General features: G+C 47.8%; 1 protein-coding gene across 4 annotated transcripts in view; it reads left to right on the top strand.

Moving 5' to 3' along the window:
- The window catches only part of PKN3 (protein kinase N3), a 138,554-nt gene that overhangs the window by 28,022 nt on the left and 92,633 nt on the right, over positions 1-17,899 (top strand). For all 4 annotated transcript variants that reach the window (XR_010182962.1, XR_010182961.1, XR_010182960.1 and 1 more), the window contains exons 10-12: positions 4,304-4,463; positions 4,755-4,893; positions 5,231-5,298. Coding sequence is in view for 1 of the 4 variants with exons in the window: in XM_063936446.1 (XP_063792516.1) it covers positions 4,304-4,463; positions 4,755-4,893; positions 5,231-5,298 (367 nt within the window). In the remaining 3 variants the exon portion in view is untranslated. The remainder of the gene's footprint in view (positions 1-4,303; positions 4,464-4,754; positions 4,894-5,230; positions 5,299-17,899) is intronic.

Raw genomic sequence — 17,899 nt, 5'->3', positions numbered from 1 at the left:
ACAAAGAAGGGTATTATGTGGGGAGTGAAAAAACTACCAGTAGCTTTTTCTGAGTCAGATGAATTAAATGAGGTGTGTGATAAAGCGTGGGTTTCCCCCGATAAAAAAGTGCTAATTTCTAATAAATTATTGGCACTATACCCTTTCCCGCCAGAGGTTAGGGCGCGTTGGGAAACACCCCCTAGAGTAGATAAAGCGCTCACACGTTTATCTAAACAAGTAGCGTTACCGTCTCCTGATACGGCCGCCCTCAAAGAACCAGCGGATAGAAGGCTGGAAAATATCCTGAAGGGTATATACACACATACTGGTGTTATACTGCGACCAGCAATCGCATCAGCCTGGATGTGCAGTGCTGGAGTTGCGTGGTCGGATTCCCTGACTGAAAATATTGATACCCTGGATAGGGACAGTATATTACTAACTATAGAGCATTTGAAGGATGCATTACTATATATGCGTGATGCACAGAGGGATATTTGCACCCTGGCATCAAGAGTGAGTGCTATGTCCATTTCTGCCAGAAGAACGTTATGGACGCGACAGTGGTCAGGGGATGCGGATTCCAAACGACATATGGAAGTATTGCCGTTTAAAGGGGAGGAGTTATTTGGGGCCGGTCTATCGGACCTGGTGGCCACGGCAACGGCCGGAAAGTCCACCTTTTTACCCCAGGTCACCTCTCAGCAGAAAAAGACACCGTCTTTTCAAACTCAGTCCTTTCGTTCCCATAAGTACAGGCGGGCAAAAGGCCACTCATTTCTGCCCCGGGGCAGAGGAAGAGGAAAAAGACTGCACCAGGCAGCCTCTTCCCAGGAGCAGAAGCCCTCCTCTGCTTCTGCCAAGTCTTCAGCATGACGCTGGGGCTTTACAAGCGGACTCGGACACGGTGAGGGCCCGTCTCAAAAATTTCAACGCGCAGTGGGCTCACTCGCAAGTGGACCCCTGGATTCTGCAGGTAGTATCACAGGGGTACAAACTGGAATTCAAGACTTCTCCCCCTCGCCGGTTCCTGAAGTCTGCTCTACCAAAGTCTCCCTCCGACAGGGAGGCAGTTTTGGAAGCCATTCACAAGCTGTATTCCTAGCAGGTGATAATCAAGGTACCTCTCCTACAACAGGGAAAGGGGTATTATTCCACGCTGTTTGTGGTACCGAAGCCGGACGGCTCGGTGAGACCAATTTTAAATCTAAAATCCTTGAACACTTACATAAAGAGGTTCAAATTCAAGATGGAGTCACTCAGAGCAGTGATAGCAAACCTGGAAGAAGGGGACTATATGGTGTCTCTGGACATCAAAGATGCTTATCTCCACGTCCCAATCTACCCTTCTCACCAAGGGTACCTCAGGTTTGTAGTACAAAACTGTCATTATCAGTTTCAGACGCTGCCGTTTGGATTGTCCACGGCACCTCAGGTCTTTACCAAGGTAATGGCCGAAATGATGATTCTTCTTCGAAGAAAAGGCGTTTTAATTATCCCTTACTTGGACGATCTCCTGATAAGGGCAAGGTCCAGGGAACAGTTAGAAGTCGGAGTAGCACTATCTCAGTTAGTGTTACGTCAGCACGGGTGGATTCTAAATATTCCAAAATCGCAGCTGATTCCAACGACACGTCTCCTGGTCCTAGGAATGATTCTGGACACAGTCCAGAAAAAGGTGTTTCTCCCAGCGGAGAAGGCCAGGGAGTTATCCGAGCTAGTCAGGAATCTCCTAAAACCAGGCCAGGTGTCAGTGCATCAGTGCACGAGGGTCCTGGGAAAAATGGTGGCTTCTTACGAAGCGATTCCATTCGGAAGATTCCATGCAAGAACGTTTCAGTGGGATCTTCTGGACAAATGGTCCGGATCGCATCTTCAGATGCATCAGCGGATAACCCTGTCGCCAAGGACAAGGGTGTCTCTTCTGTGGTGGCTGCAGAGTGCTCATCTACTAGAGGGCCGCAGATTCGGCATTCAGGATTGGATCCTGGTGACCACAGATGCCAGCCTGAGAGGCTGGGGAGCAGTCACACAGGGACAAAATTTCCAGGGCTTGTGGTCAAGCATGGAAACATCTCTTCATATAAACATTCTGGAACTAAGGGCCATTTACAATGCCCTAAGTCAAGCAAAACCCCTGCTTCAGGGTCAGGCGGTATTGATCCAATCGGACAACATCACGTCAGTCGCCCACGTAAACAGACAGGGCGGCACGAGAAGCAGGAGGGCGATGGCAGAAGCTGCAAGGATTCTTCGCTGGGCGGAGAATCATGTGATAGCACTGTCAGCAGTGTGCATTCCGGGAGTGGACAACTGGGAAGCGGACTTCCTCAGCAGACACGACCTTCACCCGGGGGAGTGGGGACTTCATCCAGAAGTCTTCCAAGAGATGGTAAACCGTTGGGAAAAACCAAAGGTGGACATGATGGCGTCCCGTCTCAACAAAAAACTAGACAGATATTGCGCCAGGTCAAGGGACCCTCAGGCAATAGCGGTGGACGCTCTGGTAACACCATGGGTGTACCAGTCAGTGTATGTGTTCCCTCCTCTGCCTCTCATACCAAAAGTACTGAGAATCATAAAAAGGAGAGGAGTAAGAACTATACTCGTGGTTCCGGATTGGCCAAGAAGGACTTGGTACCCGGAACTTCAAGAGATGCTCACGGAGGACCCGTGGCCTCTACCTCTAAGAAAGGACCTGCTCCAGCAGGGACCTTGTCTGTTCCAAGACTTACCGCGGCTGCGTTTGACGGCATGGCGGTTGAACGCCGGATCCTGAAGGAAAAAGGCATTCCAGAAGAAGTCATCCCTACCCTGATAAAGGCCAGGAAGGATGTAACCGCGAAACATTATCACCGCATTTGGCGAAAATATGTTGCGTGGTGTGAGGCCAAAGAGGCCCCTACAGAGGAATTTCAACTGGGTCGCTTCCTACATTTCCTGCAAACAGGACTGTCTATGGGCCTAAAATTAGGGTCCATTAAGGTTCAAATTTCGGCCCTGTCGATTTTCTTCCAAACAGAACTGGCTTCAGTGCCTGAAGTCCAGACGTTTGTCAAAGGGGTACTGCATATACAGCCTCCTTTTGTGCCCCCGGTGGCACCTTGGGATCTCAATGTGGTTTTGGGGTTCCTAAAATCACATTGGTTTGAACCACTCACCACTGTGGAATTAAAATATCTCACATGGAAGGTGGTAATGCTGTTAGCCCTGGCTTCAGCCAGGCGTGTCTCAGAATTGGCGGCTTTATCTTATAAAAGCCCTTACCTGATTTTTCACACGGATAGGGCAGAATTGAGGACTCGTCCTCAATTTCTCCCAAAGGTGGTTTCAGCGTTTCACGTGAACCAGCCTATTGTGGTGATTGCGGCTACTAGGGACTTGGAGGACTCCAAGTTACTGGACGTAGTCAGGGCCCTGAAAATATATATTTCCAGGACGGCTGGAGTCAGGAAATCTGACTCGCTGTTTATCCTGTATGCACCCAACAAGCGGGGTGCTCCTGCTTCTAAGCAGACGATTGCTCGTTGGATTTGTAGTACAATTCAGCTTGCACATTCTGTGGCAGGCCTGCCACAGCCAAAATCTGTAAAAGCCCATTCCACAAGGAAGGTGGGCTCATCTTGGGCGGCTGCCCGAGGGGTCTCGGCTTTACAACTTTGCCGAGCAGCTACTTGGTCAGGGGAAAACACGTTTGCTAAATTCTACAAATTTGATACCCTGGCTGAGGAGGACCTGGAGTTCTCTCATTCGGTGCTGCAGAGTCATCCGCACTCTCCCGCCCGTTTGGGAGCTTTGGTATAATCCCCATGGTCCTTACGGAGTCCCAGCATCCACTTAGGACGTTAGAGAAAATAAGAATTTACTTACCGATAATTCTATTTCTCATAGTCCGTAGTGGATGCTGGGCGCCCATCCCAAGTGCGGATTGTCTGCAATACTTGTATATAGTTATTGTTACAAAATTCGGGTTATTATTGTTGTGAGCCATCTTTTCAGAGGCTCCTTCGTTTATCATACTGTTAACTGGGTTCAGATCACAGGTTGTACGGTGTGATTGGTGTGGCTGGTATGAGTCTTACCCGGGATTCAATATCCTTCCTTATTATGTACGCTCGTCCGGGCACAGTATCCTAACTGAGGCTTGGAGGAGGGTCATAGGGGGAGGAGCCAGTGCACACCAGCTAGTTCAAGCTTTTACTTTTGTGCCCAGTCTCCTGCGGAGCCGCTATTCCCCATGGTCCTTACGGAGTCCCAGCATCCACTACGGACTATGAGAAATAGAATTATCGGTAAGTAAATTCTTATTTTTTCTTTCCAGGAAAGGATTTCCTTCGGGCCACCCAAATGAACATCAATTTTGCAACATGGGGGCGACTGATGATGAGCATTCTACCGCCATGCGGCACCTTGACAACACTGAGCCCGCCCCTTCCAGTTTCTATGTCTGCAGGCTCCCAAGGATTTTCTGAAAATTACAGGTGGCTTCTTATTAATCATCTGCATATATATTCTTCTGTGCTCTAGTTATGTGATGTTGGAGGTTCAAGTGTGTGACTTGCCCTTACCTAATCCTCCTCCATGCTACATTGAGCTTCTCTACCATTGCAACTGATGGAAGGGTGTAAACTGGGGATGTCTCATAAGAGTCCTTATTTTGGTGTAGGACTGTACAGTGGCTGCAGGAGAAGGGGATGTGTTATATAGTGTATGAAGTTGTCTCTGTTCCATCTGCTTTTAGTATTTGAAAATAGCTTACTTGTGTATTACAGTAATTTCCCTGCAAAAAAATTGATATTCAGTGAGGACCCTTCGATGAAGCCCCCGCCCAAACCTCCCCGGATCTATTTACCATTGGGATCTGAAAAGATAGCAGAGCCTGCTGACTCTCCAGGCAAGGTGGCTGGTAAGGTGAGTATAGCTGCAGCAGTTGCCGTCCTAAGGTTAAAATGTTCACACAAATTGTACATTCCGATCATTTCACGCAACCAAACCACGAGATTTGGCTCCGAATGAAGGGGTGAGGGTAGAAGTGGCCAGTCATAAAGTGAACTCTAAACAAAATCACCCACAATCTTCCATTGAAGGGGCACAATGCGTGAGTTTCTTGAGAGACGGTCTCTATGGGTGGAATTCAATTGTTTGAAAAGTCGGTTGGGTGTCTGCCTATTAGATAGGAAAAAACAGACTTTCAACTGACTTTTCAAACAATTGAACACCTCCCTATATATTCTTCCTTCTGTTGCAGTCTATGAAGCGCAATCATTCGGAGGAGAGTGGGATGCAGAACACTACTGAGCCCCAGAAACTTCATAGGTGAGAACAGTTTCCTCACTTTCATTATATTTGGAGTAACTGCTGTAAACCTGGAAATCAAATGCCTCTTATTTACAACTAGGTGCTTCATCGCGCCCTACGGGCGCTCTTCACACCGTTGCAAGGGGCTACGCCCCCTTAACCCTTGCATGCAGTTTTTGGGGTCTGTCCCACCCGCGGGCCGCAGTGTCCCGCGGTGGGTGGGGGGGGGGCAGTTGGGAGGCTCCTGTACTTGCTGTTCTGCTTAGCGTCTATTTAGTGAAGACAGAGGGAGAAGGGGCATCAGGGGGTACGGATTAAGGGGGGGGGGCCCGGCAGCAGATCTGGATTAAGGGGGGGGGGGGGGCCCAGGGGGTACGTACCGCGGGCCCCACAGTTTTAGGGGGCCCCCCGGCTGGAGTAGCTCTGTCCCAGCTCTGAAGCTCCCCCCGTCCTGCCAGTAACAGCAGCAGCATTGTGCTACAGTCAGCACACGCTGCTGCGTGTTGGCAGGTCTGTGGTGTTGCAGGGAGGCAGCAGCCTCCCTGCTTTCTTCTGCCTGTGCGGGTGTGTAGGGGGGAGCGACCACCCCCTCTGGATTTACCCCTAGCTGAGGGGCCAAAATCCCATAAAAATATAAAATAAAAAAATCCCGGAATTTGCATAAGGGGCATGGCCACGCATCCGCGATTAGGCCACGCCCCCAAACCCACAGCAGGCACAGCAATGAGATAGGGTCCCCCTGTCTCAAGTGCCCTGGGCCCCCCGGACTCATAATCCGCCCCTGGGGGCATGCCAGCAGCTCACAGAGCGCTGGGTATGCCCCCTCACTGACAAAAATGGGGCGTGGCTCGCGAGCGCGGGTCATCCGCGAAGCCACGCCCACTTTTCGCTGTGCATGTGTCCCTCCTTCCGTCTGAAGAAAGCTGGGAGGTATGCACCCCTGTCTGCCTGAAGAAAGCTGGAAGGATTGCACCCCTGCCTGTGCCATGCCCATACCATCTGCTTCTGCTCCTAGTCTCCTATAGATTTGCCCAGATCTGTGACTCATTTGACTAACTCCGCCCAGTGTTGTGACTCCGCCCAGTGTTAGCAAATGAGGCACAGTCACAGATCTGGGCTATTATATAGGAGATTCAGAGTGAAACTATAGATTAGTATTGTACAACATTAATATATTGATTTGATTTAAAAACAGCATTGTCATTGGAAATGCTCAAAACTAAACTGCAGCGATGTGGAAGTAACCAGTTGCGCCTTTTAAAATATTGTGTCGGAAGGGGGAACCGCACCCCTCTACTGTAGTGACCAGAATCTCTGGTAGTGTTAGCTGTCAGAGAGAAAGAGGGTTCCAGAAACCACGTAAAAGGTAGAGGTGAAGAAACGTCTCTTTGGCGCAGGTTGAACCAAATATACTGTAAAAATGAGTACACTGATCTGCAGTAAGTACACCCAGCGTCTTTACACCATACAGCGCAAGATGCATGGCGCGACACACACACCCGACATGGGTAGCGTACCTGTTCCCTAAATAATGCATCCTGGTCACATCGTAGCCACGTACAAAACCGCTCAGTGTACCCGGAATGCTGGCTGTGACTTTTGTTGCTAAGGAATTGGAACAACCTACGAACAAAGTTGCAGATTCTGCATAATGAAACGCGGTGAGAGGAATAGCTGCAGCTGCTGGTTTCTGATCATTTTTTGCGATTTAGTTGCACAGGTGTACCAGGACTGCAAGCCCCAGTAGTCAGTGTACGCTAGCAATGTAGATTTATTGCTTCTTGTCATTAGGCGTGGCGTGGCACATAACGCACACAGATTTTGAGAAAAAAGATGCTTGTTGCGCCAAGAGTGGCTGTTTGGCGCGACTATAGCAAAGATGTATGAGAACGCATATAGGGGGTAATTCCAAGTTGATCGCAGCAGGATTTTTGATAGCAATTGGGCAAAACCATGTGCACTGCAGGGGAGGCAGATATAACATGTGCAGAGAAAGTTAGATTTGGGTGTGGTGTGTTCAATCTGCAATCTAATTTGCAGTGTAAAAATAAAGCAGCCAGTACCCTGCACAGAAATAAAATAACCCACCCAAATCTAACTCTATCTGCACATGTTATATCTGCCTCCCCTGCAGTGCACATGGTTTTGCCCAATTGCTATCAAAAATCCTGCTGCGATCAACTTGGAATTACCCCCATATTTATTGAAAGTTCATAGGAAATGTATAGTCGATCAGGATAACGCCATAATGATGCTATCTCCTTCTCAAAGCCGATGGGTTTAATTACAAAGCGTCAGAATGCCCGATATTTAAAAGGGCAATGCTTCTGCTGGCCGTGTCTGGCTTTAAAAATCATTGCCCTTTTAAATATCGGCCATAAATATGCTCCGAAGCTTCGTACGTAAACCCCTGAATCAAAGTACAGATAGCGCTGCTATATAACACGCAAATCTGTATGTCTCTGAAAAAGTCCTCAAAGAAAAGACAGCATCAGTCACATTCATAAGGAAATCTTCAAGTTTCTGTTGGTCAATAGCTGTATCACTGGAACTGACCTTTACTATAAACAATACGTTCCCATAAAGGTTTCTTTCATAACTTCATGCACTCAGGTAATGTGGCATCAGAAAAACACACTGTGGCTCATTAAAACAAGGCTTACCTTTATACTAAGCCCTATGTGCCTCAAAAGGTATCTTTAAATCCTCTCCTCTGTGGGGACCTTCTGCACCCCCATAAATCCACTCCTTTTACTTCAATAGGATTCCCAGGAATTAGACTCCATAAAGGCCCGTACACACTGGCCGATATATCGGCCGTTCTATTGAACGGCCGATATATCGCAGGTCCGTCGGCCAGTGTGTACGGGCGATTTGTGTGTGAACACCATCGTTCACACACTCCGACCACCTGTACACAAGCTGCGGCAGCAGGCAGGGATTGACAGCTGACGTCATTTCCTATGGATCGGGCAGTGTGTATGCTCAACACATTGCCCGGCCCGGCTATAGATAGATAGATATACAGGTTGAGTATCCCATATCCAAATATTCCGAAATAAGGAATATTCCGAAATACGGACTTTTTTGAGTGAGAGTGAAATAGTGAAACCTTTGTTTTTTGATGGCACAATGTACACAAACTTTGTTTAATACACAAAGTTATTACAAATATTGTATTAAATGACCTTCAGGCTGTGTGCATAAGCTGCATATGAAACATAAATAAATTGTGTGAATGTAGACACACTTTGTTTAATGCACAAAGTTATAAAAAATATTGGATAAAATTGACTTCAGGCTGTGTGTATAAGGTGTATATGAAACATAAATGCATTCTGTGCTTAGACTTAGGTCCCATCGCCATGATATCTCATTATGGTATGCAATTATTCCAAAATACGGAAAAATCCGATATCCAAAATACCTCTGGTCCCAAGCATTTTGGATAAGGGATACTCAACCTGTATCTGCAGATCAATTGATCTGCAGATATATCTATCCGTGTGTACCCAAGTCTCATTATAAAATATATTTATTTTCACAAACAGTGTGAAACATATAAAACATTTTTTTTTAAAAACACAAAAAACAAAACGGGAGGAGGTACCAAAATTTGGACAGGCAAGGCCACTTCCACACACACCCCTTAGCTGGAAAAGGGTAATATTGCCAACCACTACGATTCTAGATGTAGCAAATCCGTAGAGTGGATATCCAAGTCAGCAATAAGGTCAAGCCTGGAGTCCTCCTGTATCCGCACCAACGCGTTTTGGCTAAAAAGTCTTCCTCGGGGTGGATTTTTATCCGAAACGCGTTGTATTCACACGGTTTGTGAAAATAAATATATTTCTCTAACGTCCTAGTGGATGCTGGGACTCCGTCAGGACCATGGGGAATAGCGGGCTCCGCAGGAGACAGGGCACATCTAAAAAAGCTTTTAGGTCACATGGTGCGTACTGGCTCCTCCCCCTATGACCCTCCTCCAAGCCTCAGTTAGGTTTTTGTGCCCGTCCGAGAGGGTGCAATCTAGGTGGCTCTCCTAAAGAGCTGTTTAGAAAAGTTTTTTTTTAGGTTTCAATCTCAGTGATTCCTGCTGGCAACAGGATCACTGCATCGAGGGACTTAGGGGAGAGATTTCCAACTCACCTGCGTGCAGGATGGATTGGAGTCTTAGGCTACTGGACACTTGGCTCCAGAGGGAGTCGGAACACAGGTCAGCCTGGGGTTCGTCCCGGAGCCGCGCCGCCGATCCCCCTTACAGACGCTGAAGAGACGGCAGAACGGAGGTCCGGAGAGCAGGCGGCAGAAGACTCCTCAGTCTTCTTGAAGGTAGCGCACGGCAGCTGTGCGCCATTGTTGTCACACGGCTCACTGACTCAGTCACGGAGGGTGCAGGGCGCTGCTGGGGGCGCCCTGGGCAGCAATATAATTACCTTTAGTGGCAAAATAAATACATCACATATAGCCATTAAGGCTATATGTATGTATTTTAACCCAGGCCAGTTTCTTAAAAACCGGGGAAAAGCCCGCCAAAAAAGGGGCGGAGCTTATTCTCCTCAGCACTCAGCGCCATTTTCCTGCTCAGCTCCGCTGGTGAGGAAGGCTCCCAGGTCTCTCCCCTGCACTGCACTACAGAAACAGGGTAACAAAGAGAAGGGGGGCATAAATTGGCGATATTTATATATTAAGAGCGCATATATAGTAAACAACACCTTCTAGGGTTGTTTATATACATTTATAGCGCTTTTGGTGTGTGCTGGCAAACTCTCCCTCTGTCTCCCCAAAGGGCTAGGGGGTCCTGTCTTCGATTAGAGCATTCCCTGTGTGGCTGCTGTGTGTCGGTACGTGTGTGTCGACATGTATGAGGACGATGTTGGTGTGGAGGCAGAGCAATTGCCGATGATGGTAATGTCACCCCCTAGGGAGTCGACACCGGAATGGATGGCTTTAGTTATGGAATTACGTGATAATGTCAGCACATTACAAAAGTCAGTTGACGAAATAAGATGCCCGGCAAACCAGTTAGTACCGGTTCAGGCGTCTCAGACACCGTCAGGGGCTGTAAAACGTCCTTTACCTCAGTCAGTCGACACGGGTACCGACACAGATGAATCTAGTGTCGACGGTGAAGAAACAAACGTATTTTCCAATAGGGCCACACGTTATATGATCACGGCAATGAAGGAGGCTTTGCAGATCTCTGATACTGCTGGTACCTCAAAAAGGGGTATTATGTGGGGGGTGAAAAAACTACCTGTATTTTTTCCAGAATCAGAGGAATTGAATGACGTGTGTGATGAAGCGTGGGTTAACCCCGATAGAAAACTGCTAATTTCCAAGAAGTTATTGGCATTATACCCTTTCCCACCAGAGGTTAGGGCGCGCTGGGAAACACCCCCTAGGGTGGATAAGGCGCTCACACGTTTATCAAAGCAAGTGGCGTTGCCGTCTCCTGATACGGCCGCCCTCAAGGATCCAGCAGATAGGAGGCTGGAAACTACACTGAAGAGTATATACACACATACTGGTGTTATACTGCGACCGGCAATAGCCTCAGCCTGGATGTGCAGTGCTGGGGTAGTGTGGTTGGATTCTCTGACTGAAAATATTGATACCCTGGATAGGGACAGTATTTTATTGACTCTAGAGCAATTAAAGGATGCTTTCCTTTATATGCGAGATGCTCAGAGGGATGTTTGTACTCTAGCATCAAGAGTAAGCGCGATGTCCATATCTGCCAGAAGAAGTTTATGGACGCGACAGTGGTCAGGTGATGCGGATTCCAAGAGGCATATGGAAGTATTGCCATATAAAGGAGAGGAATTGTTTGGGGTCGGTCTTTCGGACCTGGTGGCCACGGCAACTGCCGGCAAATCCACTTTTTTACCTCAGACCCCCTCCCAACAGAAAAAGACACCGTCTTTTCAGCCGCAGTCCTTTCGCTCCTATAAAAAGCGACCAAAAGGACAGTCTTATCTGCCGCGAGGCAGAGGAAAGGGTAAGAAAGGGCAGCAAGCAGCCCCTGCCCAGGAACAGAAGCCCGCCCCGGCTTCTACAAAGCCATCAGCATGACGCTGGGGCTTTACAAGCGGACTCAGGAACGGTGGGGGGTCGACTCAAGATTTTCAGCAATCAATGGGTTCACTCACAAGTGGACCCGTGGGTCCTGCAGATAGTATCTCAGGGTTACATGCTGGAGTTCGAAAGGTCTCCCCCTCGCCGGTTCCTAAAGTCTGCTTTACCAACGTCTCCCTCAGAAAGGACGTCGGTTTTGGAAGCCATTCACAAGCTGTATTCTCAGCAGGTGATAGTCAAGGTACCCCTCCTACAACAGGGAAAGGGGTATTATTCCACACTATTTGTGGTACCGAAACCGGACGGTTCGGTAAGGCCTATTCTAAATCTGAAATCCTTGAACCTGTACATAAAGAAATTCAAGTTCAAGATGGAGTCACTCAGAGCAGTGATAGCGAATCTGGAAGAAGGAGACTTCATGGTGTCCTTGGACATAAAAGATGCTTATCTACATGTCCCGATTTACCCCTCACACCAAGGGTATCTCAGGTTCGTGATACAAGACTGTCATTATCAGTTTCAAACGCTGCCGTTTGGGTTGTCCACGGCCCCTCGGGTCTTTACCAAGGTAATGACCGAAATGATGGTTCTTCTACGAAGAAAAGGCGTATTAATTATCCCTTACTTGGACGATCTCCTGATAAGGGCAAAGTCCAGAGAACAGCTGGAAGTCGGTGTAGCGCTAACACAAGTAGTGCTTCAGCAACACGGGTGGATTCTAAATCTTCCAAAATCTCAATTGACCCCGACAACACATCTGCTGTTCCTGGGCATGATTCTGGACACGGTTCAGAAAAAGGTATTTCTCCCGGAAGAGAAAGCAAGGGAGTTATCCGAACTTGTCAAGAACCTCCTAAAACCAGGAACTGTGTCAGTACATCAATGCACAAGAGTCCTGGGAAAGATGGTGGCTTCGTACGAAGCGATTCCATTCGGCAGATTCCATGCACGAACATTTCAGTGGGATCTGCTGGACAAATGGTCCGGATCGCATCTGCACATGCATCAGCGGATAACACTGTCACCGAGAACAAGGTTGTCTCTCCTGTGGTGGTTGCAGACTGCCCATCTGTTAGTGGGCCGCAGATTCGGCATACAGGACTGGGTCCTGGTGACTACGGATGCCAGCCTACGAGGTTGGGGAGCAGTCACAAAGGGAAGAAACTTCCAGGGCGTGTGGTCAAACCTGGAGACGTCTCTTCACATAAATATACTGGAGCTAAGAGCGATCTACAATGCTCTAAGCCTGGCAAAATCGCTGCTTCAGGGTCAGCCGGTGTTGATCCAGTCCGACAACATCACGGCAGTCGCCCACGTAAACCGACAAGGCGGCACGAGAAGCAGGAGTGCAATGGCAGAAGCTGCAAGGATTCTGCGCTGGGCGGAGAATCATGTCGTAGCACTGTCAGCAGTGTTCATCCCGGGAGTGGACAACTGGGAAGCAGATTTCCTCAGCAGACACGACCTTCACCCGGGAGAGTGGGGACTTCATCCAGAAGTTTTCCACATGATTGTGAACCGTTGGGAAAAACCAAAGGTGGACATGATGGCGTCTCGCCTCAACAAAAAATTGGACAGGTATTGCGCCAGGTCAAGAGACCCTCAGGCAATAGCTGTGGACGCTCTGGTAACACCGTGGGTGTACCAGTCAGTGTATGTGTTCCCTCCTCTGCCTCTCATACCAAAGGTACTGAGAATTATACGGAAAAGAGGAGTAAGAACAATACTGGTAGCTCCGGACTGGCCAAGAAGAACTTGGTATCCGGAACTTCAAGAGATGCTCACGGCCGTGGCCTCTACCTCTAAGAAGGGATCTGCTTCAGCAGGGACCTTGTATGTTCCAAGACTTACCGCGGCTGCGTTTGACGGCATGGCGGTTGAACGCCGGATTCTAAAAGAGAAGGGCATTCCTGAGGAAGTTATTCCTACTTTAATTAAAGCCAGGAAAGAAGTGACCGCACAACATTATCACCGCATTTGGAGAAAATATGTTGCGTGGTGTGAGGCCAAGAAGGCTCCAACGGAAGAATTTCAATTGGGTCGATTCTTACATTTCCTGCAAGCAGGATTGTCTATGGGCCTCAAATTGGGGTCCATTAAAGTTCAAATTTCGGCCTTATCAATTTTCTTCCAGAAGGAATTGGCGTCAGTGCCTGAAGTACAAACTTTTGTCAAAGGTGTACTACATATACAACCCCCAATAGTGCCTCCAGTGGCACCGTGGGATTTGAACGTGGTTCTAAATTTTCTCAAATCTCATTGGTTTGAGCCTTTAAAATCGGTAGATTTAAAATACCTTACATGGAAGGTAACCATGCTGTTGGCCCTGGCTTCAGCCAGGAGAGTTTCGGAGTTGGCAGCTTTGTCATACAAAAGCCCATATCTGATATTCCATTCGGACAGGGCAGAATTGAGGACACGTCCTCAATTTCTCCCTAAGGTGGTTTCGGCATTTCACTTGAACCAGCCTATTGTGGTGCCTGCGGCTACTAGCGACTTGGAGGACTCCAAGTTACTGGACGTTGTCAGAGCATTAAAAATATATATTTCAAGGACAGCTGGAGTCAGAAAATCTGACTCGTTGTTTACATTGTATGCACCCAACAAGTTGGGTGCTCCTGCGTCTAAACAGACGATTGCACGTTGGATATGTAGTACAATCCAACTTGCACATTCTGTGGCAGGCCTGCCACAGCCTAAATCTGTAAAGGCCCATTCCACAAGGAAAGTGGGCTCATCCTGGGCGGCTGCCCGAGGAGTCTCGGCATTACAACTTTGCCGAGCAGCTACGTGGTCAGGGGAGAACACGTTTGTAAAATTTTACAAATTTGATACTCTGGCTAAAGAGGACCTGGAGTTCTCTCATTCGGTGCTGCAGAGTCATCCGCACTCTCCCGCCCGTTTGGGAGCTTTGGTATAATCCCCATGGTCCTGACGGAGTCCCAGCATCCACTAGGACGTTAGAGAAAATAAGAATTTACTTACCGATAATTCTATTTCTCATAGTCCGTAGTGGATGCTGGGCGCCCATCCCAAGTGCGGATTGTCTGCAATGCTTGTACATAGTTATTGTTACAAAAATCGGGTTATTACTGTTGTTGTGAGCCATCTGTTCAGAGGCTACTTCGTTTGTGTTATCATACTGTTAACTGGGTTCAGATCACAAGTTGTACGGTGTGATTGGTGTGGCTGGTATGAGTCTTACCCGGGATTCAAGATCCTTCCTTATTGTGTACGCTCGTCCGGGCACAGTACCTAACTGAGGCTTGGAGGAGGGTCATAGGGGGAGGAGCCAGTACGCACCATGTGACCTAAAAGCTTTTTTAGATGTGCCCTGTCTCCTGCGGAGCCCGCTATTCCCCATGGTCCTGACGGAGTCCCAGCATCCACTACGGACTATGAGAAATAGAATTATCGGTAAGTAAATTCTTATTTTTTTAATGAGCCTTATGGAGTCTAATTACTGGGAATCCTATTGAAGTAAAAGGAGTGGATTTACGAGGGTGCAGAAGGTCCCCACAGAGGAGAGGATTTAAATATACCTTTTGAGGCACATAGGGCTTAGTATAAAGATAAGCCTTGTTTTAATGAGCCACAGTGTGTTTGTCTGATGCCACATTACCTGAGTGTATGAAATGAAAGAAACCTTTATGTGAACGTATTGTTTATAGTAAAGGTCAGTTCCAGTGATACAGCTATTGACCAACAGAGACTTGAAGATTTCCTTATGAATATGTCTGTTGCTATGTCTTTTCTTTGAGGACTTTTTCAGAGACATACAGATTCAAGTGTTTTATATAGCAGCACTTGGAGACCGTCCTTCTGTGTACTTTGTTTCTAGAAAGGAGTGGTGTTCTTGTGGACGAGTGTCAAGCTGCGGCTAGGGCGCAAGTTACTATTTCATCCTTTCTGTTCTATAAACCCCTGAATGTTTTGTACCTCACTGTACTAAATAAAGATCAACATCAACTACATTTTCTAGGACCTTTTCAATAAATATGTGTATTACATATATCGGTAGACTCATTTATATATCTGTTTCAGGCTGTGCCAAAGAGAATGCTCTTCACCTATACCTTTTTAAAACCACCATTTTTATTGGCTTTTTACTTTTATTTGTGAAAGTTATGAAATGACCCTTCTGGAAGTAGCAATGTTCTGTTAGTATTTTAGGCACTTCTGCCGAGGGTTACTTCTGATCCTATACAATTTGCCCTATTTTTCATTGCTATCATGTTACTGCTTTTCTATTCTATTGCCGTACATGCAGAGATATAGCCATCGGCCAAATGCTTTCTGTAGGACGTAATTGCAGCTGACCTCTGCAGTCTGAAAAAGGTACTGCACGTAAAAAAAAAATACTTTCTAAGCAAAACAAAATTCCTAATAGTCCAGTTACTGTTAATTGACCATAATATATGTAACAATACAATCTTTTTAATTGGGAATTAACCGAGATCATGGATGTTTGCACTTGTCCTGGTGTGAGCTGCCACACTGCCTCACTAAAGCCAAAAGAATGATCAGTCAATGGGCATGTCCTTACGGATGGGGCGTGTGCTCTAGGCACATAATGGGTGTGGCCTAATTTTCTCTAACGTCCTAGAGGATGCTGGGACTCCGTAAGGACCATGGGGATAGACGGGCTCCGCAGTAGACATGGGCACTTTAAGAAAGACTTTAGACTCTGGGTGTGCACTGGCTCCTCCCTCTATGCCCCTCCTCCAGACCTCAGTTTTTAGACTGTGCCCAGAAGAGATGGGTGCACTGCAGGGATCTCTCCTGAGTTTCCTGCTAAGAAAGCATATTTGTTAGGTTTTTTCTTATTTTCAGGGAGCACTGCTGGCAACAGACTCCCTGCATCGAGGGACTGAGGAGAGAGAAGCAGACCTACTTAAATGATAGGCTCTGCTTCTCGGCTACTGGACACCATTAGCTCCAGAGGGAGTGGAACACAGGTTCGTCCTGGGCGTTCATCCCAGAGCCGCGCCGCCGTTCTCCTCACAGAGCCGGAAGAAAAGAAGAAAGAAGACTCTGAGGCAGCAGAAGCCTTTCGGGTGCTTCACTGAGGTAACGCACAGCACTGCAGCTGTGCGCCATTGCTCCCATACACCTCGCACACTCCGGTCACTGTAAGGGTGCAGGGCGCAGGGGGGGCGCCCTGGGCAGCAATGAATACCTCTCCTATGGCAAAATGACCTATATACATGTACAAGTGGGCACTGTACATGTCTATAAAAGAGCCCCCGCCATGTTTTACAAAGTTTGAGCGGGACAGAAGCCCGCCGCCGAGGTGGCGGGGCTTCTCCCTCAGCACTCACCAGCGCCATTTTCTCTCCACAGCACTGCTGAGAGGAAGCTCCCCGGACTCTCCCCTGCTTGACACACGGTGAAAGAGGGTTTTAAAGTAGAGGGGGGGGGCACATAATTGGCGATTATACATTACAGCAGCGCTACTGGGTAAACATTCTGTGTTTTTCTCCGGGGTCATATAGCACTGGGGTGTGTGCTGGCATACTCTCTCTCTGTCTCTCCAAAGGGGAACCTGTCTTCAGAAAAGAGTTTCCCTGTGTGTGTGTGGGGTGTGTCGGTACGCGTGTGTCGACATGTTTGACGATGAAGGCTCGCCTAAGGAGGAGGGGGAGTGCATGATTGTCAGGTCGCCGTCGGCAACGCAGACACCGGACTGGATGGATATGTGGAATGTCTTGAATGCTAATGTAAATTTATTGCATAAGAGATTAGACAAGACTGAGGCTAGGGATCAGTGCGGTAGTCAGACCATGCCTGTCCCAGTGGCACTGGGACCTTCTGGGTCTCAGAAACGCACATTATCCCAGATCACTGACACAGATACTGACATAGTCGCCCCCCCAGTGTCGACTATGAGGATGCAAAATTACAGCCAAAAGTGGCTAAAGGTATTCGTTACATGATCATTGCTATTAAAGAGGTTTTGCATATTACTGAGGAACCCCCTGTCCCTGACACGAGGGTACACATGTATAAAGAGAAAAAGCCTGAGATCACCTTTCTGTCCTCATTTGAGCTAAGCGAATTGTGTGAAAAGGCTTGGGAATCTCCAGACAGGAGACTACAAGTTCCCAAAAGGATTCTTATGGCGTATCCCTTCCCACAAAAGGACAGGATACGATGGGAATCTTCGCCTAAAGTAGACAAGGCGTTGACACGCTTATCCAAGAAGGTGGCACTGCCTTCCCAGGATACTGCTACCCTCAAGGATCCTGCGGATCGTAAGCAGGAAGTTACCATGAAGTACATTTACACACATTCTGGTACTATTGTTAGGCCGGCTATGGCATCGGCCTGGGTTTGTAGTGCTGTCGCAGCATGGACAGATTCCTTGTCTATGGAGATTGAGACCCTAGATAAGGATACCATTCTAATGACCCTAGAGCATATCAATGATGCTGCGTTATATATGAGGGATGCTCAAAGAGACATTTGTTTACTAAGCTCCAGAATAAATGCTATGTCTATTTCTGCTAGGCGACTCTTGTGGACCCGACAGTGGACGGGG

This window comes from Pseudophryne corroboree, chromosome 8 (genome assembly GCF_028390025.1).
Source record: "Pseudophryne corroboree isolate aPseCor3 chromosome 8, aPseCor3.hap2, whole genome shotgun sequence".
Classification (NCBI taxonomy): Eukaryota; Metazoa; Chordata; class Amphibia; order Anura; family Myobatrachidae; genus Pseudophryne; species Pseudophryne corroboree.
Note: the sequence above shows the minus strand (reverse complement) of the source record. Positions and strands in the feature narration are given on the sequence as shown.